The 22,738-nt window shown below is 37.8% G+C and overlaps 1 protein-coding gene across 6 annotated transcripts; it reads right to left on the bottom strand.

The window, feature by feature from the left end:
* Nucleotides 1-1,895: 1,895 nt before the first annotated feature.
* Nucleotides 1,896-20,776, bottom strand: CFLAR (CASP8 and FADD like apoptosis regulator). Of its 6 annotated transcripts, XR_006169408.1 has the most exons (11): nucleotides 20,368-20,776; nucleotides 15,340-15,771; nucleotides 14,407-14,512; nucleotides 13,138-13,273; nucleotides 12,874-12,971; nucleotides 11,758-11,809; nucleotides 10,948-10,997; nucleotides 10,024-10,099; nucleotides 5,568-6,078; nucleotides 4,239-4,616; nucleotides 1,896-3,055 (listed from the first exon to the last, which is right to left on the bottom strand). XR_006169408.1 is itself a non-coding variant. In XM_042821934.1 (10 exons), exons 2-10 carry the CDS (start codon nucleotides 15,633-15,635, stop codon nucleotides 4,478-4,480), a joined length of 1,464 nt encoding a protein of 487 aa, XP_042677868.1. In that variant the 5' UTR covers nucleotides 15,636-15,771; nucleotides 20,368-20,776; the 3' UTR covers nucleotides 1,896-4,477. The 6 variants fall into 6 exon arrangements, 5 of the variants coding, with proteins under 5 accessions (XP_042677868.1, XP_042677869.1, XP_042677872.1 ...); XM_042821934.1 differs by having other exon boundaries at nucleotides 1,896-4,616; XM_042821935.1 differs by having other exon boundaries at nucleotides 1,896-4,616; nucleotides 20,616-20,776.
* Nucleotides 20,777-22,738: the final 1,962 nt, after the last annotated feature.

Raw genomic sequence — 22,738 nt, 5'->3', positions numbered from 1 at the left:
ACATTATTTATATAAGTTAAAAACTGAAAATACATTCTCAGAGTGATGCAAATGAAAAAATAATGCACACAAAGAGGCACAATCCTGAAAATGCCCAGAAACACTTTCAACTTCTTTTTGACTAACACAGAAACTGAGAAAACATCCTTCAGTAATAGCTACAGAGCTGTCAAATAATTTAGACAGAAGATACAGTTTAAATGGAACATAATCACATACACAGCAGACAGGCTGCACATCATCTGCCACAGCCAGCATCTTCTCAGCAACATCGTGCTGCGTGTCAGAAATTAAAAGCCGTGCGTATCACAAAAACATTCTCAGGAAGCATCATGTAAAGATTCTCTGACTCAACCACACATAACGGGAGTCACTGTTATTTCTTCAACTACAGAGTTGAAGAGGTATCAGACAGAGTAGGACATCAACTGCGAGCACTGTAAAGTTCCTCTTCAATGCAACTTCCAAATCATGAGCTGGCACTGATTGTAATTCAGGACACAAATAGATAACAGTATAAAGTAAACTAGATTTAAAGTAAACTAGATATATAGCTCAGAAAAATCATGCTAATTAAGACTGGAGTAAAACACCAAAGAATCTCCTGCTGCAGGGTTACATCTTCTGAGCCAATGGGAAAGCATCATCTACATTTGACAATTCTTTTCCCCATTCCATATATACAACACATACAGAAGTACACTAGATTTGTTTTTCAGCTCTCAGAAACCAGAACTGAAGCTATGCCATGGAGCCATGAGTCCAACAGCCTTGCTCTGAGCAGGAACAATGCAGAAGCAGGAGGTACAGCTTGCATATCCTTGTTCAACAGCAGGTTCAGAAAACTATATGTTTTGGCAGCCCATTAAACTCTACCAGCACCTGCCACTTTCTATGGTCCTATGTTAACACAGTTATGATGGATCCAGAATTGTTCTCCCTCTTTTCTCCTAGCTGCTGAATGGAATTCAGCTAGACCATGTCAAACACATGTAGGGCTTGATCCCAGCATTCAATTTCCAGACTCAAATTTTAGATGGACAATGCAGCAAGAATAAGTAGTCCCTACCACATACATGGAGGGACACAAAAATCTATTGGAGAGGTTACAGACAACTTCTGCCACTGCAAAATTCCTGCACATCAGTCCAGGAAATCAAACTCTTGACTCCTGAAGGAGAAGCAAAGGCAATAAATGCTGCTTAGATGAATGACTCCAGAATGAGTACTAGTGTCAGTTAAGAATCTGCAGAGGGTCAAGGCTTCAGGGTAGAAATCCAGTATCTGATACCCATGAATGCTGCTCGACACAGGACATGTCCCCCCAAACACCCTGGTCATTAGAGGACTGCGATCAATTCTGATCTAAGCAGCCAAACACAAAGCAACTCCTTTCCTTTCTTTACTACAAGGGTTATTTACAGGCATCTCCACTGTTTTCAAAACAGCGCTTCTTCCTTTATTTCCTAAGAAAGGGAATACAGATTACACTACAGCACAGAATACACCTCAACCTTCAACACAAACCCATGTCACAAACTCACAAGAAACAGAATATATCCTATTGCTAACATTCTACTAAATAGTTGGACTTAGCATCACTCAAAAAAAAGTTTTCAGATCTCTTAATAATATCCACTGTTATTCTTACTTCCTATCTTTTCTCCTTCCTCCTTCCGATATTGATGTTGTACATCTCCATATCTTCTTTTCCTTATGTGTTCTTCTCTTGGTTCTTCCCTACCACTTCCCTTTTCATTTCTGCTTGAATTTTCACTATTTCTTTCCCTCATCTCTCTGCCCTCTCTTGGTTCCATTTTCCCTGCATTTGGTGTCTATATGGCAGCAGAAGTACTCATCACATGTAAAAGCTAGTAAGGAAAATGGGAGAATGATTAAGTTAATTTGTGAAGGAATGGCATTTATTAAGATCACATATTTATATAGGCAATTACGAATCAAACCTGATTTACACAGCCACAGAAGAGTCTATACTTTTTGCCACACCATTTGCTTCCCTTACCAGTCGCAACAGGAACTAATAAGACTCCAAATTTGTCATTTTATAATCCTTCTCTCACCCTATGGAAGGAACATCAGCAAGATGGAAGTTCAAAATTACACTTGTGCTACATTTTATTATAAGCTAGTCAGTTATGAAATATTCAGAGTTAGAAGTGAAGGCTATTTTTATTAACCTAGATTATTATTTTTATTATTTTATTATTTTATGATAGATTATTTTATTAACATAGATCCTTCTGTTAATGCAAAACTCTGAAGCTTTCTACTTTTGTGTGTGAAATACATCAGATCATATTTTTAAAGACATTATCTATCATTAAAGACAGAAGCAATACGCAATTAGTGTATGAAAAGAGCCAGTCTGACAGGCCCTTTCTTATAATGTAGAAACTGAAAGGAAGAATTGACCTTCCCACTCAAAAGTATAAATGCATTTATTTCCAGTCCTACAACATAATGAAATTCAATTTTAGTATTTTTTACATTAATGCTTACTGAGAACAAGTTGTTACTATCTTTGTCTTCCTATACCTGGACCTACATAAAATTACAGTAACACTGACAATACACATACCCCTAATTTAAGATATAATTAGGAGTCACATTTTTCAATTCAAAGCTATTAGAAAAAGTTTTCTTTTTTTTTTTTAAAGGGAAACTACCTTATTAAGTGAAAAGATAGAAGTATGTTATACATAGGTCTGTAATGTAGCAAAATATTTTTCTAATTTGTGCAAACATTCTTCACCACAATTATGTATTTCATTTTCTACAGTTAACACAAAAAAGATACAAAAACAAATTTTTAAAATTTACAAAATTAAAAAGGCATAACTGAAGACTTCAGTTAATGATATAAAATGTACTTTATATATATTACATAAAATTGTATATTAATATAAATAAATAGATATTGTGATCTTAACATCACACATAGACGGCTAAGGAAAGACTGTAAGGCAAAACCTGTTCAGTGGATTTCTCCTCAATCAGCAGTTTAGGAACCTCTCAAGCCAGGAAGAAACTGGACCTATACCACGTAACAAGGAAGGACTTCTGTGAGCTTAATGGAGTTAGACATCTACTACACCAGATAAACGTGACTTTACTTACAATTATAGAAGCTACTTGAAAACTCATTTGCTTTTTATCTGAGTTAATATATAAAAAGATTGTTTTACAAGAAAAAATAAAACTTGGGGTTACCAAAAACAATGTCAATCCAACATCTAGAAGTACATAACACTGAGGAATGAAAAAGCATTTTTTCCTGATCAGGAAACTATAGCAGTATTAAAAGTTTGCAAGTAGACTATATAAGGAGGGAAGAGACTGCAATAAACTCATTAAATTTCAGTATAAGTCCTCCAGATTATACTGTTACATAACAAGCAGGCCAGCTGAACTTTCTATGTTAGTTATATGTTGTATTGGAGGCGAAAAAAAGCTACAACTTTCACTACTGCCTTTTCTTGACAGATTAGAGAAACTTAAAACAAAACAAAACCAGTTAGTAAACTGATAAACCTTTTTCATATTCAAAAGAGGTATGTGTGGGAAGGTGTTGGATTAATTTTATTTGGTCTTAAGAAGCAGTGGTTGCTACATTTTGGTTCAAATGTGCTAAACAGCATACTTATACTTTGCCTGGTACCACACAGTGAAGTGCATTTCAGCATCCCTGGAACACCTGCCAAAATCCCACTATTTATGTATAATTTGCACAGACTGCTACAAAGCGCTGCCACACGTAGTCCCTTTTGCATCAGTGGTGAACACAGCACAAAACATGCCAGACTGCCTGATTTATTAGCATACAATCCTGGTGTGCTATGGATAGTACTGACAGTACGAGTTCTGGGTGAATTAGAACTTCCAATATACAAGGCAGATGGAATCAAAATTATTTAAAAAGACCATCCCTCTCTTACTTCTGTTTTGTTTAATTCTGTGGAGGTATGCTGAGTAAGCATCTTCTCCTGACATGTTTTAAGTGATGAGAAAGTACTCATTGAATTTTAATGGTTTACATACTAGATTTCAACGATTTGTGCTGGCCTGTCTTTTTTTTTAAGCAGCAAAAGAAAAGCCTAGTTCAGTGCATTCACATCAAGATCACTAAAATACAAACAACCAATCAAAAAAAAACCAAAACACAAAACCCTGGAAAATCCAACAACCATACAGTTTAGAATTCTTTCCCCACTGTTTACCTGTTGCACTTGCTTGTAAGATCTGTTGCCGTTCTATACAACAGCTGCTGTTACCATCCAGGCTTTCAGACTTTCATATTAAAATCTATAGTGCCTAAACAACCTAAAATGCTTCTAAATACCTGTGTTTGGAAGCAATAGGCACATGTGCAGTAATAAAGTCTAAGTAAAAGCGTGGTTGAAACCGAGTCAGAGGAAGCACTGCTCAGCTACTTCAGACATATCCTTTCCAATAGCAGTTAACTGGGAGAAAGAAAAAGTTTTTTCCTCAGTGTGTGCTGGAGCAGAAGTGAGTATTGCTGGCTTGGGTCAGTTGTCTGATTCCAATCATAGACTCTTTTGTTCAGTTCCGTATGGATATCTAATATAGAGAGCTTCCTGCAGCAACAGAAGTAAAAGATTTTTATTAGACAAAGAAGGAAGACACTATTTAACAATCCACAGATGGAAGATAACTATAGGCTCAGCGAGGAGATAGTTTCAAATTTCAGCCTTTATTGCAGAAGTTATGCCTTTAAAACCCAAAGCTGAATATGCATTCTGTAAATTCATTACATCCCAAATCACTGTCATGATATTGATTTTAACAAAATGATGGGTGCTTTCTTTGCAAGATTTCAGGGTTTGTGAAAACTACTAAATATGAACCCACAAGTACACTGAAAAATGCTTGCTAGCTCTTGTAGATCAGCTGTACAATGAAAATCTTTGCTGGTAAATTTATATATGCAAACATTTGATTTTTGCTCAGATCTCTTTTGATAATCTCTTTGGACAGACAAACATCTTTGATAGTTTTCATTCAACATCATAAATTGGAAAAACTCATGGCTTCCTGAAGAGTGGGTGAATTATACCTAAATGAAGAACAAAATCCTTCCCTCTCAATTGACTTTTTCCCTGAGTAAACTCAGGCACTGGCATTTTATTTGCAAGCAAGGCCCTTCTTAATAATTTAAGAGGCAATCTTCAATTTGACAAGAAGCCAGGTGTGCACTTCATAAGCTGAAGAAGAACAATTTCAAGTCCTGTTTAAAGCCCTCAACTTTGTAGCACTAATATACATTACACCCAGATGCTTCCTTTTTTAATCTACAAATCCCAGTGCCATAACACACTTATCTTACCCTCTAGAATCTGAAGCTTCACTTTCACTCTAGACTGCATTCCTGTGACATTGTTCCAGGACCACATACACTTGTATTTTAACTTACAACATAGCATGAAGGCACTTCTCAGGACCAGAAAGGATGAAATCTAGCAGAACTCTTTCTCTAAGACTGTAAGTTATCCTAGAAAAAAGGTTCATTTTTCCAGATTTTCATTCACCTTTTATGAGGATTGCGGAGCAGCTCAGCCAGACAACGCAAATAATACGAGGATGGGACTGGAGATTTTTCTAGTGCAGACACATCCACCTTGCACTGACTCCAAAAGACATCTGCTACCTGGGGAATAGTGTCTTTCAAGGGCATTTTTGCATTAGAGATGATTTTCTTATCATTTCCATCTATTTCCAGACTAGAAAATTCTTGCTCATCTTCTGGCACAATGTAGCTCTGAATAAAGAAAAGCTTTGGTTTTCCTCGGAGTTCAGGACACGAATCTGCCATAAAGTATTTCTTTATTTGCTCCAAAGGGAATCCAGTAGAGATGGAGTCTGTACAGAAGATGCTCTGAGCATTTCCACGGCTGACCAATATGCATATGAAGCTGTCACAACTCCTGTGCTTCTGTAACCTTGCAACTTCAAGCAATGTTTCATTCATGGTAGTCATATTTAAGTGCTTGTGACAATGAACATCATAGTCCAAGCCTCTGAAAGTCTCTTCCAACATGTCTGAAGAAAGAAAGATGTAATTAAGTCACAGTACCTCAGTCTGTCTTTAAGGGTTACAGAATTTATAATATTTCCTTACAAGCAATAGGGTGTTTATCTCATCACACTAATTAAAAAAATCAGGAGTACTCGGTATTGATCAAACAGTACATGGCATACATCCTATGTGCATACTGTCTTTCAACATGATTTATGCACTTCCTGACAAAGGCATTATTTTGTAGCATGCAATTTTTTCCTAATTTCACAGACTTCAGCGTGCTTTCATTTAGAACCAGGATCCCAAGTTTCCAGGACTTAAAACATGAGGCAAGAGGGCATTAAAAAAATGCTTCACAGAGAAGATTCTTGATATGAAAAGGAATGTGCTGGGAAGTCTGTTTCAACTATTCAACTTTTCAAAATTACTCTGAATGTTTATTAGAGGAGTATATAATCCAGACACTTGCTTTCACTAGTTAAAAGTGAATCTACTGCACTTATGCTTACTATTATACAAAATTACTTAAAAATTACTTAAAAGTGATAAGCTCCAGGTGGAGAACTGTGGCAAGCCAGAGGACAAAATGGCGTTTTCAGAAATAAAATGCTGAACAATATCCTAAAAGTTAAAACTGTAGACAGCCTATACGTATCTGTTACCTGTATTAACTTTAGCTGCAGGAAAGCATGTTACGTTCTGAAAAAGTTGGGATGTTTATTAGTATAGAAGTGAAACCAGATCCATGTTGGTTAAGTTCACATGTATTTAAGCATTCAGAGAACCAGCTTATTATTACTACAAATTGTAACTGTAGCATTGTACCCTTAGTAGAAATAATGTATACATTGCCCACATGCAGTATCTGATAACTGTGACAGAAGATAACAAGTACCACTTCAATATAAAATGCCTTACAGTCCCAAGAAGCTAGGCTGTCCCCTGACTTCAGAAATTTAACAATTCCTAATTAGCAAAGGCCAATTAGCAAAAGCTAATTTCAGAGGTAACCAGCAGCAAAGCAGGAGTTTCACTAGCCTCACCTAAAAAAGCACATAGTGAAAACAAATTTAATCAATTTAATCAACAAAACACAGGGTAGAAATACACTCTGCACTATAGCGAGGTGATGAACAGGAGCTACATATAGGATTCTGTTCCAGTCCACTTTGTTTGATTAAATTTTGTACAATATTTCAAATACTCTAGACTTGCTTGTTTGTAAGTAGAAAGCAGAGTATCCTTTATTTTAGACAATGAAATATGCTCTGAAAATTCAAGGTGGAAGACACGAACAATTCAAAAGGTGCTTTTACACAGGAGTAGCTCAGCACCATTCAGAAGTCATATACTTGATGAAGCATTTCATCCATTAGAGGGCAGTAGTGCCTATGCAAAATGACAGTTACAGCAACAGGAGAGCTCTTAGAATTTCTTCATCTCACTAGCATGTGTGTAAACAAAGATACAAAACTTGGTAGCACCTTAGATCATACACACAAATTAAGTGTCACGATTAAAAATAATAAACCCAAACTATTGGAGCTGATACTATTGCTTAAAAATGAATCAGAACTTACACATGGCAAGTTTGAGATACAGCATTTTCACTTTGAGACAAGATAAAACGAGAGATTACATGCAGCATCCTAGAGCAGCAATAATTCCTCAACAAACCACCAGTGACTTTTAAGGAGTTTCCTTTCCTACATAAAAAATTACCCTTCTCTTCCTCTGTTTACAACACAAGAATAAATCCTGACTTTCAAATGGAAATGAAAAAGTTAAGAGCAGCCAATTACTGCTTGAATAACAACAAAAGCAACTTCAGTTTGAACTTTATCAGCATCTGATGAATCCACACTGTTTGTACCGAGCATTTTTAATCATTGTGATACTTGATCTTGCAGCATTTATCACTGATTCAGCTTCCTCATATTAAATGTTGGGATAGCTGCAGACTCAAATGCATGCCACAGGTATAATTCCTAACTTCCTCCTTGTCTTTTTCTCTCTCTTTGGTATCTTCAGACTTCACAAGTCTGTCAGCACGAGAACTCTCAAGTAGTCAACACATTTCTAAAACATTCCCTGAAATAATGTCATATGCCCTGCACCTCTCCTAAACAGTAATCTACATCAGTGCAAGTCTTGCTTTCTATCATGTTAAAATGCTTGTTTTAATGCTGATAACTTTAGAAATCTGAGGCATAAACATGGCTTAATTCCTTCTGTGTGCTATACAGATGAATGGAGACAGAGGCACACTAAGACTTGCTTTGGGTACTTTTGGCACAACAGCAGAAAATCCATAATTTGCAGGTAAATCTGCTGAAAACATAATCCATTTGTATTCTTTCAAATCAGCAGGATTTTCTTATTCATATTTCCTGTTCTTGTGCAAATACTGAAGTGCTTACATGAGCACAAGAACAGCACATCGTAAGTTTTGTGCATATATTTGTATTTCATTGTAATATTAAGGAGGTCTACACTGCCAGTAAAAAAGATCTGTGCCTTCAAATGATGAGTAAATCTAAATTTATGCACCTCTGATTGTGAACTGACATAGTAGTTCCTTCTTTATTACCAGTTTTCTGAAGTATACGTGCCTTCCAGATAACCAATAAGTTTCTTGCATCAAAAAGTCTGTTCACTAAAGCTACCGTAAAAGAGAAGAAAGCAGAAATGAAGAAGTAGGCCTCCTCGCAGAGCAGAATTTACTTATTTATTTAAAGTCTCAAAAGCCCTTGCTCTGACCCTGTCCTTCCCACCTTGGCAGGCTCTGTTTTCTTGGGGCAAAGTTGGCATAACACTTTTTGAGTAGAAATGATGTACATTAGATCAAAGAACTTAGTTTCTATACACAGTAATTGCATTTTTGGGGGCTTTTAAAAATTTATTTAATTTTGCTACAAAAGTAGTTCATAAATTTTCTGCCTATCCCAGCAAGACAGATTCCAAAGGATGTTTTCCAGTCACATGTGAGTTCAGTGTTTTCCCTGTCCTTCATCCACACCTGGCAGGATCCTGAATTAGTTTTAGTTTCTTGTACCCAAGTGGCAAACTGCATTGTTTTATACTATTTACCGAAAATATTATCAAGCAGACAGCAAGGTTTTACTTTGTGTCTGTGCTCTGCACTCACTTCTCTTCACTAACTGCATCAGTAATTGATCTGTCTGCTAATGGTCCCTATAAGAAAGAAAAAAGATATCTCACTGATCTTCTCCTTTATCTCCCAGCCTAATAAAAATTGGCTGCAAACATCCTATTTTAATTTTAGCCCATGTGTTCCAATGATTTTTTCTTGGGTGATAGGAAGGGTGGGATTGTTTTTTTTCTCTGGGTTTGTTTTTTTTTTTTTGCTTACGTAAAGACTGTATTTTTGGATTCTTATTTTTGATGAGGAGATCAGAAAAATTCACATTTTAACCACAGGACTTGTTACTTTGAATTCTAGGTAGTATTTTTTTCTTTTACCTCAACAGTTTCAGTTAAACTGCGTAACACACAACTTGGACTAGAAGTATTATTAACAAAGGACCATTTGCTTTCAGCAATTCAAAATCAGTGGTGTCCAATATTTTTACACTTCTGGTCTGTAACAGATTCATTTTTATGGAATGGTGGCAATGTTTTCTTTAACATCTCTGCCAATAATCTACTGCGCAGCTGTAGCATAAATACTCTGTTGGTCTCTCTGGATGTAATTTCCTTCCCCCTGACATCAGCCTTTCCCTTTTTAAGTTCTTTCACACAGAGCCTCAGGTTGGCCCTCCCAACTTCTTTCTTTAGACAATTAACTGTAATTGACAGAAAGCTGACTAAGACAACATGACTCTAGTTTGGTTGGAAAATATGCATCATATTCTTTATGTTCTGATATGAATTCTAATCACCTGAATAAAACAAAAACAAAAACAAACCAACAAGAAAAGGAGCTTTAATTTCCAGAGACTTACCCGTGTCATTACCAATACAGTCTATAATCAGGCATACTCCCAAAGGGTGACTTTGCATTCTGTACACATGAGGAAACTGAAAGATAAATACCAAATTGTTATGTCATTCTCTTGTCTTATAGACTTGATTCCAAATTGTTATGTCATTCTCTTATCTTACAGACTTGATTCTTTTGTCCAGTTTAATCACTTTAGACCTTTTAATCATATTCTGTTGCTTTTCCACTGAGTGACTAGTAGAAGCATATCTTCTGGAATTCAGTATGTTTTTCCTGTGTAACAAAACTTCAGGACACATGGATTCACAATTTTTTTTCCTTATTTCCTGTATGGCCTTAACTTTCATCTGCTGTTATTCTATCGTATTACATTAACGATCCGTAAACTAAGACTGGACCAGGAATGGGAGAAGGAAGTTTGAGAGTGGAGACGGGATAGAGAGGCTTTCTAAAGACCTGACCCATGAGCACAGTGATCCTGTGTTTTTTCCTGGAGTGTGACTGCTAACATGATGTTGGGAACTTTAAGTTTCACCCTGTCAACATAAGTAGATAACGTCTGTGATTTGTAGGGATGCAGTGGACTCTGCTTATCAAGACAACATTCATTTCCTCATTTAGTACAACAGTGTAAAGCCCCTTCATCCAATAATCTGCAATGACTCTGCACAATCCCCTGTTCCTTTAATGAGCAAAGGAACAATTTGCTATAGGCAATTCCCTATACATTTAATTTACATTAAAGCTGCATAGAGCAATTCACAGAATCTATTTATTGTTGATGAAGCTATGAATGTACATACAGTTCTTGCTGCATGCAGCTAAAGGAAATGTTAAAACAAAACCAAAGGAAAACCAAGGCAAATATCTACTTTTTTTTTTTTTTTTTTTAACTTACATGTATCATAAGTGCTAAAGCACTTACCTTATGTGATGCTGGTCCCGATTCTTGAATAGACATGTGGACTGGTTCTCCTGTGGTTAAAGCATATGGAAGTAATCTCAGTGTGTAGGTATTGGTGCTATTTCTTTGACAGCAACACAGATAAAAAAGAATCTATATAGTTTGGTCAAGTTCTCTCTCACCTAGTCCTCCTAGTTCCTATGTATATTACTGAAGGAAAAAATAAAAATGCTCACACTAAAATGTTATTTGGATTGCACTCTACATTACTTATGATTAGAAAAGGAAAACAGCACAACAATAAGCAGTAAAAACAATCTCTTCCCTACTCTGAATTCAGTCAGCTAGTCTCTTTAAAACCATCGTATTTGAGAGGTATTGTGAGTTTCCAAAAAGAATACAGCACACACAGTGAGAACCTGGTACTCACTGGAAAACTTCCTAGATGGCCTGGTGGAGGATCCACAACCAAACTGATGCAAAAACTTCCTAGTCAAGACCTAATGGGAATAGATGCACTACACTGCTCTCCAGAGCTGGATAGTTATCCTCTTTCACTATTTTATTAATATTTATTCTATTTAAAAGTTGTCTGATTGGAAGGCACCAGCAATTCCAAGAAAGTTTGAAGCTCTGGCAATACAAGCCAAACAAATAATAAGACAAGGCTCAGTTTTCAGAGGTACGAAATACTCTCTGCTCCTGTGACATTAAACAGGCTTAGCCATAAACACAGCCATCAAAAAACTGTTCTTTCAATAGATGAAATTCATGGTACAGTTCTAAACCAGCCAATCTTTAGACAGCAAATATTAGATAAAATTTTCTTACCTTGAAAGAAGATTTCTCCATTTTGTGATTTTTCTTTGTTCACATTCTGAAACTAAAATGAAGAAAAGTCTATTTTCCCTTTCTCTTTCAAAACTAGTAATCATGCTTTAAAAATACCATGTGATAATACTTCTTTTCCTCAACAAAAGGATTACATCTTTTGGATTCAAACCTATCCAACTACTTAGAATTTTAAAACAATAATTAAAAAAAAAAGAGAAAAATTCTTTCCTCCCCACAAAGTAATCAGTTTTCCAAGAACAGCAAAGGAAAGCTTATTTCCTATGCTAGTAAAAGAAAAAGTCTCTCTAAAGATACGAGTATTGTTACCTATACAAAGGTAAGTAGAAACTTTCATAAAATTCAAAAGGAAGTTAAAACAATATTACCACAATATGGAAAGTCAGTACAAATTCTTTCCCATTAGTAGTTTGGAAAACAAGCCTGTTGCTTTGTTGATAAGAGCTAATTGTGGTGTTCTGTACGTAAGCTTGATAGATATTTATTAAATACATATCAGAAAACATCTCTACGCAAGATTAAAGATTTCAAGAAAGGTCAATATTATTACAACATCAGACCTAAGTCAAACATAAACAATGTTGCACACAATAGGGTTTGACTGGAAATAACTGAGTGGGTGACTTTTGACATATTGAGATACCTCGGTTAAAATCAGATTAAAATAAATACAAGCGAAGAAAACAGCTGAAGCAAGCCACAACTTTTTGCTTCTAAGGTTTAAAAGCTATTTTCCCTGTGTTCTGCAAAGTCCACAAATATAAGAAGAACACTGTGTTTTGCAAAAAACACTCAAAACTTTCCACTCCCCAGAATAGTAGAAGAACACTTTTAAGAGAAAGGATTTTATATTCTTCATTAATAAGAAAAAAATATATACATAAAAATCACAGTAGCTACTGAAAGGAGACCTGACTGTCAGAAAATTTCTATCAGGCCTCAGACATACTACATAACAGAAACAATAAATATAACCCAAACAGTATTCTTGTTACTAGCCATTTCTCACTCCTCAGGCTTCGCAAAGATGAATCCTCTTTCTATTTCTTGTAATATTTAGATATAAAGGATATGTCTGAGTTACTATATACTTACCCCTGAATTGTAGGGAGGGTCAATCAGACTGAGATTAGGGAGAGATGCCTGAAGGGCATTTACATACACAGGCTGAGAATGAACGGAGGACATGAAAGCTGGAAATTGAACAGAAACACACAGAGAAATACACTGTGATATAGGACCTGCTTGGAAAGACCAACTCCTCGGAGCATGCTAATACTCTGACTTGTAACTTTGTCTTTAGTTAAAGACTGCATTGTATCCTTACTATCAAAACTAAGCAGTGCAAAAGCATTTTACCTTCTTGCTTATACTTCTCAATCTTCTTAATCAGGTCTATCCTGTGAATATTTCGGAAACAGTTTTCTATCAAATCCAGCTGATTTGGAGCCACCAAATTCAGTTTCTCCAGTTCAATAACCAGACGTAGAAAACTCTGTAACAGCAACAGAAAACCAAATTGTTACCATAGAATATCCTGGGTTCCTGAGTTCAATTTCTGTCTCCACACAAAACCACTTAAAAAACCCCAAACCATATTTCTGAAAGCACTGTCCAAATGCTTCATGAACTCTGGCAGCTGTTGCCATGACCACTGCCCTGGGGAGTGTGTTCCAGTGCCCACCCACCTTCCAGTGAACAACTTTCTCCTAACACGTAGCCTGAGCCTTCATCAACACAGCTTCATGCTGTTCTCTCAAGTCCTAACACATATCAGCCATTTGTTCTTTATCACTAAAAAACAGACTTGAAATAGTATGTTCAGGTGCTAAAGGTTGTATTTTCAGGAACTGGGCATGTTGTTGCTGAAACACTAAGAAGAGATTACCTGGAAAATATTAGAGGTCTTAGCATTATTATTATTATTATGGTGTGATAGACTTAAAAACAATCCAAAGGTTTTGAAGAAACTGCCTTGCATTTCGTTGTTACTACATAGCCAGCCACATGAAACATCACTTCATATGTCACAAAGCAGTAGATAATAAAAGCTTTAGGAAATTTGCAGGATTTCTCCCCTCCTTTGGTTAAAATCAAAAATTCAAAAGAAGCCTTCAGTGTCCTGTGTGCAGAGTGGCCAAGCTTTTTGAATCCGCGCTTTCTTTGGCACTTGGAACAAATGTTCAGAATGCAAATATACAAAGAATGACATTATTAAGAAAACCCTATTATTTTGTAGGAAGAGCACAAACATAAAAAGTGATCTTGTACATCAAGACATGTTTAATACTATCAGTGGTTTGAGATCCCGCAGATATGAATTTTCAGATCAGCAACACTGAAGAGAGGTTTTATTTTGCGTCTTCTGCCTGTGAGATTCACACCAACCCTGTTTGCTCCAGAAACTCTTCAGAGTTCTCTCCAACTATTTCTTTAGCTTCTTTTCTTGCATTAAAAACAAGAACATCAACAAAATAATGAAATACAAGCCACTTCTCCTTTCACACTTGACTTCTCCCTACTCCTGCCTTGCCATCCATTATGGTACAACCTCTTCTCCTCCTAGCCACCTCCCTTTTTACTTTAATCTCCTTGCTCTAGAGGAAAAGAAGAGAATAAAAGTATTACCTTATCTTTTGCCATTTTTATTCGAGGAGCAAAATCTCTGAGTAGAAAAACAAGAGAACTCACTTCTTCTTTTTCCAGATTCTCATTAATCTCCACCATTAGTACCCTGAAATAAAATTGAGGCATTTCTAAAGGACTGGTTTTTAGCAAGATCCTACCGTTGTTCAACTACCCAATTTTTCCCACATTCCAGTCTTCACACAACATTCCCAGTTCAACAACATAAAGAAACAACAACAACAAACACACAACTACTCTGCTCTAATATCTAATTACAAAATACCTCATCATGCTTGTCAGCACCAGTATTTCTTCAGACTGACTGCTGGAGAAATAGTTTCCTTAATATTTCAGTACAGATTAAGAGAAAGAATACAAGACAGTATAACACACCTTTGACTTTTAACCTAATAGTGATAGGGTTTTTATTTCAGTGACATGTCACCACAGGAAAATCTTCCTTATGATTGTATGCACTTATTTCTGAAATCCCTTAGGGAAGATCACTCTATTCTCTTAATTTAAGCTTCTTAAAGCTAAAGAAAAAAGAGCAGTAAGGGATAGGTCACCGGAGAAAAGCTACAATGAGGCTACGTGCCCAAAGCAAGCAAGAAAAGACAATCTATCTAATTAATGATACTTCTATAAAGCATCATTTCTATCTGCTAATATAGAACTACACAATCATCACAGTTTTAATAAATTAAGATGAACAAACTCTTTGAAGATAGATGCTTCCAATGCCCTGACTGTCAAGAAGTCATTAAGGTTTATTTTAGGGATTAAACTTGACAATCTTTTCACTATAACTCTTGCATGACATTCTTTTCTGTTTTTCTTTCACTCTCAAGACAAGTTAAACAAACAATTTAAAAATTAAACAAAGAAAACACGTATTTTGAAGAAAACACAAAACATTTCTGAAATAGATACCTGTAATCAGGGACAAGTCTGGGATTCCTGCTAAGGTTAGCTTCCACTGTTGTCTTCTCAGTCTTCAAGATCCTCCTCAGCAAATCAAACCTCTTAACTCTGTACAACAGCTCAGACAAACCAAGAAGAGATAGTTTATCCCTGTCATTCAAAGCCACCAAAAGCTCTCTAAGGCCAGCAGTAGCCAAGTCAGGGGCAAGGTCTCGGCACAGGAAAATCATCATCTCATCTTCTTCTTTATCCAATTCTTCTTCAATCTGGTGAATAAGGACAGCTGGTACTTGGCACTTGGTCATCACTTTCTCGGTGTCCCTTTAAAATTGCCAGCCTTCCTTCTTTTAAACAGGAGGCCAACATGACATGAAGTCTGTATCTGCTACAGCACGTCTCTGGCCTTCAGCTGTAACTATATCCATTTCGACGTAAAGAATTCTGTGGAAGAGGAATAATAGGTTGTAAATCTACTGCACAAGATCACAGCTAACTCTCCCATTTGTCATACCTCCCTTACAACTAAAATGCCAACTTAGTTTACATGGACCTCCTGTTCTGAAGGGGTTCTCCCAGATGTTCATTACAGAACAAGAAATCTTTGGTAGGTCATACTGATTAGAAAAAAAATGGAAGTTCTTTTAAAGTAAAATTACCTTAATACAAGCCTGTGAATTCCATAGGAAGTGAAACAAGAGTCATCAGCTCGCTGATAAGAAGTCTGTATTTCAAGGGTTTCTGGTAATAAGAGATTAAGTTCCACTGCAATTGAAGTCTAAAGCCCTGATCTCTTTCCAACAACCCACCACTCAGTCTCCTGCCCAAATGTCTTAAGACATTTTAAAGGAAGCATTTTCAGATTTAAGAGATAGTGTAACCACACACCGTAGACAAAACAACGAAAACAACAACAAACTAAATACAGAAACACTTATCAGGTATCCATTTCAAAGTTTAAAAAAAAAACCAAAACAACGTAGTTATTTTTACATATTAGTTACCTTCAAATTCAGGAACGTGTAGATTGCCTTATTTATTAGTACCACTTTAAGTGATTCCACTGAGTTACCAGGGTTTGAAGGGTTCCTCCCCCACACTCTCCACGCTCAATAAGGTCAAAGAACCGCTCAAAAGAAAAAATTCCAACCTTCAATATGCCAAGTAGTTAACTCTGAAGGCACAGATAAGCCACAGACCACCTCTTTTTTCACGTGATACCCATACTGAAAACCGAAAGAATTCAAAACTAGAAAGAAAAAAAACCCTCACGATTAACAAAGTAACTAGGGTGCTATGATGAATTTCCGTTGCCACTATGGAAATTCTATCTGTCCCTCTCTGATCCCCATTACGTACACTGGGAAAGATGAAATGAGCAATCTGAAGACAAATCTTAGCCCTTACAAGCAGTTCAGTTAATACACTGCATATGGTCTTGAGTAAACCACGCTGTAAAACAAAACCCAATAGAGCATCAAAGACTAATACGTAGTAACACTGTAAGATCAGGGTAACATGTTTTTAAAATCAGTTTCAGCCCTGGAAGTCACATTCAACAACGCATACTATGTCTGTGCGCTAAGCAGCTAAGGAGAACTCATCTAAAAGCTTTTTTTAAAAATCAATCAATTATCATTTCAGAGCTGTTTAAATGAAAAATAATTCTATACACTTAAGTGACTTTACACAGAGAATTGTAAGAGTTGGATCAGAGTAAACCATAGGCTAAGTTCTACTACTCACGAAAAGAGGAAATCAAATTCAAGTTCCTGTGGCAAAGTCTTATCGACAGCTACCCTTGTGAACCATATTTTCTATGGAGTCAAAGACTGCAGTGGATTTTTCCTCCACTTTATGACAACCATAATAGCAGGAAAAGACATCACTATTTAAAGAACAAAACAAAAACAAAAACAAAAAAAAAAAAAAAAAAAAACCAACAAAAGAAAAAAGAAAGCAAAAAAGAATAATCTTTCTGGTAACATGACTAAACCGCTACGGGATTTTAACACAAGCAGCTTATGACCCCAAGGTGCCACCTTCAGAAACGAAACAGAAGTTTCTGTTGTAAAATATAAATTCACCACATTAGAAGACCCAAGTATTACTTAGCTTAAAAACTCCTACACTTCTGTACCACCATGCAAATGAGACCAAATGTATTTGCAAAACTCAAAATGTCATCAAGGCCACTTAAGCTCATTTTCAGTACCACAGAGTATTCAATAGCACCTGACACTAACAAGGCAGTGGATAACCTTTGCTTATCAGTCTCCTAAACAGTCAGCTCTACACATACCACATACCACGTGTGTTCAACACATACTTCTAAGCACATAGAGATGGTGAATGATTATGGTACTCCTGCTACAGCACAGAACCAGGAAAAAGCAGCACTCAGATACAGTTCTGTTCTTCAGAACCCAAAAGAGACAGGCACAGTGTTCTTCACATCACATCATTTGGGAACAAGCTGAAAAGTGTTTCCAACAAAAATGAACTGTGAAGACAAAATGAATGTACTTTTGAACATGCTGTTTCACACAAGGGTCTGCTTGGTACAACTGGAGAAGCACAGCTGTAGTGGAAATGCTAAGTCATGGCCTGAAGCAGTGATAGAGCACCTGGTGGAAGGCAAGGCCAACCCAGGGAAGGTCAGGTGCACTCAGTGCAATGCAATGGAATGCACCTGAGTGACCGGAAGGAATGGAGCCAGGATCCATAAGCAGGAATTCTACTCCCATGAACTGTAATCTGTACTGTACAGTGTCCTATCAGGGGAAAAGCATTTTTGCTGTTAACTTCTGATTTCCAAACTATCATCAAGTATTATTTGTGAGATATCCCACAGAAAAACAAACTTTTTTGTGAGACGGAATTCATTCTAGAAGGGGGAGACAGAAAATGCTCCCATAGGAAAGCACCCCCAGGTACTTACAGCCAGGATTTTCAAAAGCACTTGAGGAAGTGAAATGTGTGACTTAAATGCACTCCCTCCCTGAGGGTTCTCAGTGGGCAGCGACTAAGAGCAACATGAAGATCTTCAGTATCTGAAACAGCATTTTTATCTTTGCTTCCAAAAACATGAGTTGAGAAAAAAACAGTATATCTTCTCAACACAGAAAACAAAAGTTCATAGTCATCAGAGTTAAAGCTGCCCCAGCAGGTTGTGTGCTCTTGTGCACATGTGATTTGCCAACATTGTCACAACAAAATACTGAGCATTTTTCTGTTCAATGCAGTGTTAAATAAGAAAATATTTCAATGCAAAGCTTCTGGAACAGGAAGATGGTTAATCATTTCAAACAGCTCAAGTCTGACATCACCACTGACACTGAAAGGTCATATTAGGGCTGGTAAATGAAAGACATGGCCTACACAGAGCACAAAAATAATTTTCCTTCCTCCTGTTAAAAGAGCTAGGAAACCCCCAGGCACAGTAAGGGAAAACAAGCCACGGAGGGGGCAGTTTTCTGTAAGTCTGGCTATTTTAGTTCACAATCACTCCAAATTTTCTCAGAAAAGGGGCTATTCTAATACTTGTAGTATCTCCAGAAACAAAACCATAAATTCTAGGACTCATCAGTCCTCTTGTCTCCTAAAAAGGCTGAGAGAAAAACTCAAGGAGGTTAAGATCAAAGAGCACCTGAATACTAATTTCTGGTCTTCATTAACTTTCAAGCTTCCCTGAAAAAACGTAAGATTTTAAAGCTGATTTGACACCTACCGGTTAATTTCTCACCTACTGCATGGGAAACTACCTTTCTGACAACTCTATTTGCCTAAGCCTAGGCTGACCTGTGACTGTGCCAACAAAGTCCAAAAGATTTTTATTTTTTAGAATAAACATCTGAGAGTATAAGCAAACATATTTACTCCTAAAAGCACAAGTCATTTCCATTTCACACCAGAGAAGCAGACAGAAACCCACCACTATATTAATCAGTTTCTCTGATGCTAACTTCATCATACTCCTATTTTTGAGCTTTTTCACGTTATGAACAGTCCATACAGCATAGAACCAAAATCAAGGACACCTTTTTTTATGCAGCAAGTAACAGCATACTAGAAGTTCACACACAAGCACACACAAGGCTATCGTAACTCCCTGTCAGCATTAACAAGAGGAGTCTGTACAAGGTTCAAACAATTTTACTCTTTGATACTTAACACCATGCCGAAACCTTTGCTCCCATGACTGCAATGCAGACGTTGTGCAACGTTCAAATGTCTGTGTGATTAGCAAGGCAAATAGAATGCTGTACTAATCAGGATACGGTCGTATCTCAAGCCTTGCATTAAAAAAGCCTTTCAAAAGAGACGAAGAAACATTTCACGCTCTAAACTAGGTCTAAGCAAGCCTGTCATTTTGGACAGCATTTGTTTCTTTAACATTTCGTAACTGTTTCTGCAGCAGCAAAAACAGGATATAACATCAGTGCCGTAGTTATTTGGAAAGTGCTCTTTGTTTCCTTCACATGATGAGCTCATGTAGAAGCCCTTGCATTTCAGATCTGCGATCTGACTTTGTTCAGCGTTAAAAATTACTCAGCGTGCTTCCCAGCTTTCAAATTTCCCTGTATAAGTACAAGCAGGGAAAGCAGAAGTCTCAGAAAGGACCTTTCACGCTTCTTGTTCCTCTGCCAGGCTTGAGTAACTTCCCACGTACGTTACCAGCGACCACACGAACTGCCATTTAAAGATGGCAAGAACCCCAGTCTTCCGCATCAAAACAAGTAAAGTTCGCTTTTACTCCAAGGAGCTTACGTAGACTTGCACTCCACTTTCTCACTAGGCACTTTAAATCACACACGGAAAAACCAAGCGAAAGGGCTCTCCAAATCTCCGAGGCAAACCCCGCCAGAGAAGGCAGTGTCGGGTTTCACGTCTCCCCGGCAGCGCGGACAGCCGCGCACCCACATCCGGCTCAGCTCGGCCCGTTCCCGGACAGCCGGGCCGGGCAGGGTCCGCTCTCGGAGCGCGCAGGGTGTGCGGAAAGCAGGCGCGGGGAAAGGAAGAGCGGGAGGTATAACGCACCCGAGCCCGCCGGGACGGTCTCGTCTACAGCAGCGTGGCCGAGTCCGGCGTGGGAACTGGCGAGGCTTCGAGCAGGGCGGTGAGGGACGCCCTTCTCTGTTTCAGAGAGTGACTTAAGTGCTTTTCCCTCATACTTCCCAAGGCTGCTGGAGACCTCAGCCGCCCCTGCGCGTGGGTAGCAGCAGTCGCTGTGCAAGGTCGAGATCCCTCTCGCTGAGGGACGAGGGCGGTGCTCTTGGTTGCCTTACCCTCCGTTATTCTCTGCCGCGCCACGTTCGTCAGCCCTTACGGTTTATCGTGACTCCGGCTGTTGGGTATTTCGGAGCGAGGCGAGGCAAGAACTACGCTCCTGGTTCCGTCATCTCCTTCAGGAGAGCGAACCGAACTGCGCAAACTCACCCAAGATGGCGGCGCGACTTTACGAGAGGACGCGGCGCCCCCCGCCGGCCGCAGCGCGCGGCATGGCTACCGGCTCCTAGTAAATCTCCGGTGGTGGAGATTTACCTTCGTGGTTCTTCGACCGGGAGGCTGGCAGGTAGGACTGCGCTCTCAGGAAAGCTTAGTGTATGATAAAGACTTTTATTTCGTATCTGTCATAGGAGTTGTCTTGTATAATATTTTTATATTGCACAGTGTTGACAAAATATGTTCATCGTAAATCAAGGCAGCAGCTAAGGGGTGAGGCCAAAATGCTGCCTGGCTATTCTGTCCCTCAATGATCCCACGGTGATTCATAAATTCAGGAACTTTACTGATGCTAGTCCAGCTTGACAGCTGATATGCCTAATATGCCTATGTAAAATTGTGGTTGTCTATGATAAACTCTCGATAAACCAAATGATCCCTTAAAAAAAGCTACTGAAGAACACGTTAGTTTGTTTCTTTGTATTTTACAATCTTTCTGCCCAATTAAACTAAGCAGCACACCAATGTTATGCATTCTGAAAATGTGCTTACTGTAACTTCTAAGTGTGCTTCCATCTGCTAGTGATAGGAAAAGAAAAACGTATCTCTTCAGCTGCTGTAAATCAGAGTAGAATCAGTTGAGTTGGAAGGGACCTTTAAAGGTTAATTTGCTTGTAATAGTCAATGAAGCGGCAGGACTGATGGTTTGAAAGATTCATCCCAAGGGACTTGCAGCAACCTCACTTCAGACTCAAGCATTCAACATAGAACAGAGACCAATAAAATGTGAACCTGTAGACTAGTATGAAAACAAGCTTTACCAACAAGAAACTAAAACCAAGAGCAACTATTGCTTAGAGTTCCAGAAGCATTATGCAGTGTGGCAGGATGGCTGGGAGGCAGTGTGTGGGCACACGCATCAAGTATGGGAACAGCTGAAATGAGAAATGTGCATCCAAAGCTAAGATTCACTGATAGCACATGTAATGCTGGCTCTTAATAGTTAACTGAATTTTAGGTTGTTGTTCAGAAGAAATTTAACAGTTTAGTCTTAGGCCGACATAGAGGGAGACAAAAGTGAGCATTAGCTTTTGCAAATGTGTATGCTTTTTGGGAGTACCTAAGGGACAACATGGAAATTCTTGGTGCAGTGGATTTCACACAGTATGTTCTTGATTTGCCTTTTCACAGACTGATTGAACTGTATGGAGATGTTTCAAAAAGACTTTAGGCAAAAAAAGGAGTTCAGTAAAGCTGTTGTGTGCCCTATGAACAGAGCTTTGAGCAATGTCATGCAGAGATGTAAAGCTCCACTGAACACTACTGCTGCCCTCTCACAGCAACAGATGGTTACTGGCTCTAAAAATAAAGCCCCATTGTAATTCCACTTTAAAATGTTGTGTAAATATATGTTTTAAAGACACTTTTAAGCCATTTGGTAGGAGCTTCAATTTTATTTTAATAAACCTGCATCTGTGACATGGCTACCCCAAGAAACTTTCCACTTTATTCACAGTGGATGTACACTGTATAATTATCTACTGGTATGTAGCATCAGTTTTGCTTTCTTTTTAGTGATAGGCACCCTATTATCTGAATTGAAAACTTAGTATAACTGCCTTTTCTTTCCTTACTGAGGGCATAACAAAGATATAAAATAGGATATCCAGACAGTGCTAATTCCTAGCTCTGCAAAGGCTCTTTTTTTACTATGTTTCCTCACCCCAGGCATCCAAAAAGCGCTCTAGGAAGAATAATGCAAAGAGAAATAATATATTTAAAAAATAGTATAAGAAAGCTGTATTAATGCAAAATTATAACTGGAATTGTATACCAGAAAAAACAACTGTTCTCTATTTTCAGTTTCTTTTATTTACACTCAAGTGTATTGGAGGTCATACTAAGATAAGGTACAGCTATTGCTGAATGAAATGTACACTACTTTGCTTAGTAAATGTGGTAGAAA

This window comes from Centrocercus urophasianus, unplaced genomic scaffold (genome assembly GCF_019232065.1).
Source record: "Centrocercus urophasianus isolate 14NV4802_14NV808 unplaced genomic scaffold, USGS_Curo_1.0 seq_20, whole genome shotgun sequence".
Taxonomy (NCBI): Eukaryota; Metazoa; Chordata; class Aves; order Galliformes; family Phasianidae; genus Centrocercus; species Centrocercus urophasianus.
Note: the sequence above shows the minus strand (reverse complement) of the source record. Positions and strands in the feature narration are given on the sequence as shown.

Coding starts and splice junctions, on each gene's coding strand:
- CFLAR (XM_042821934.1), bottom strand. CDS start 15,635: ATGACCAAGTGCCAAGTACCAGCTGTCCTTATTCACCAGATTGAAGAA. Junction 10,100..10,947: donor CGGGACCAGCATCACATAAG/GTAAGTGCTTTA, acceptor TTTATCTTTCAG/TTTCCTCATGTGTACAGAAT. Junction 4,617..5,567: donor CTCCGCAATCCTCATAAAAG/GTGAATGAAAAT, acceptor CTGTTGCTGCAG/GAAGCTCTCTATATTAGATA.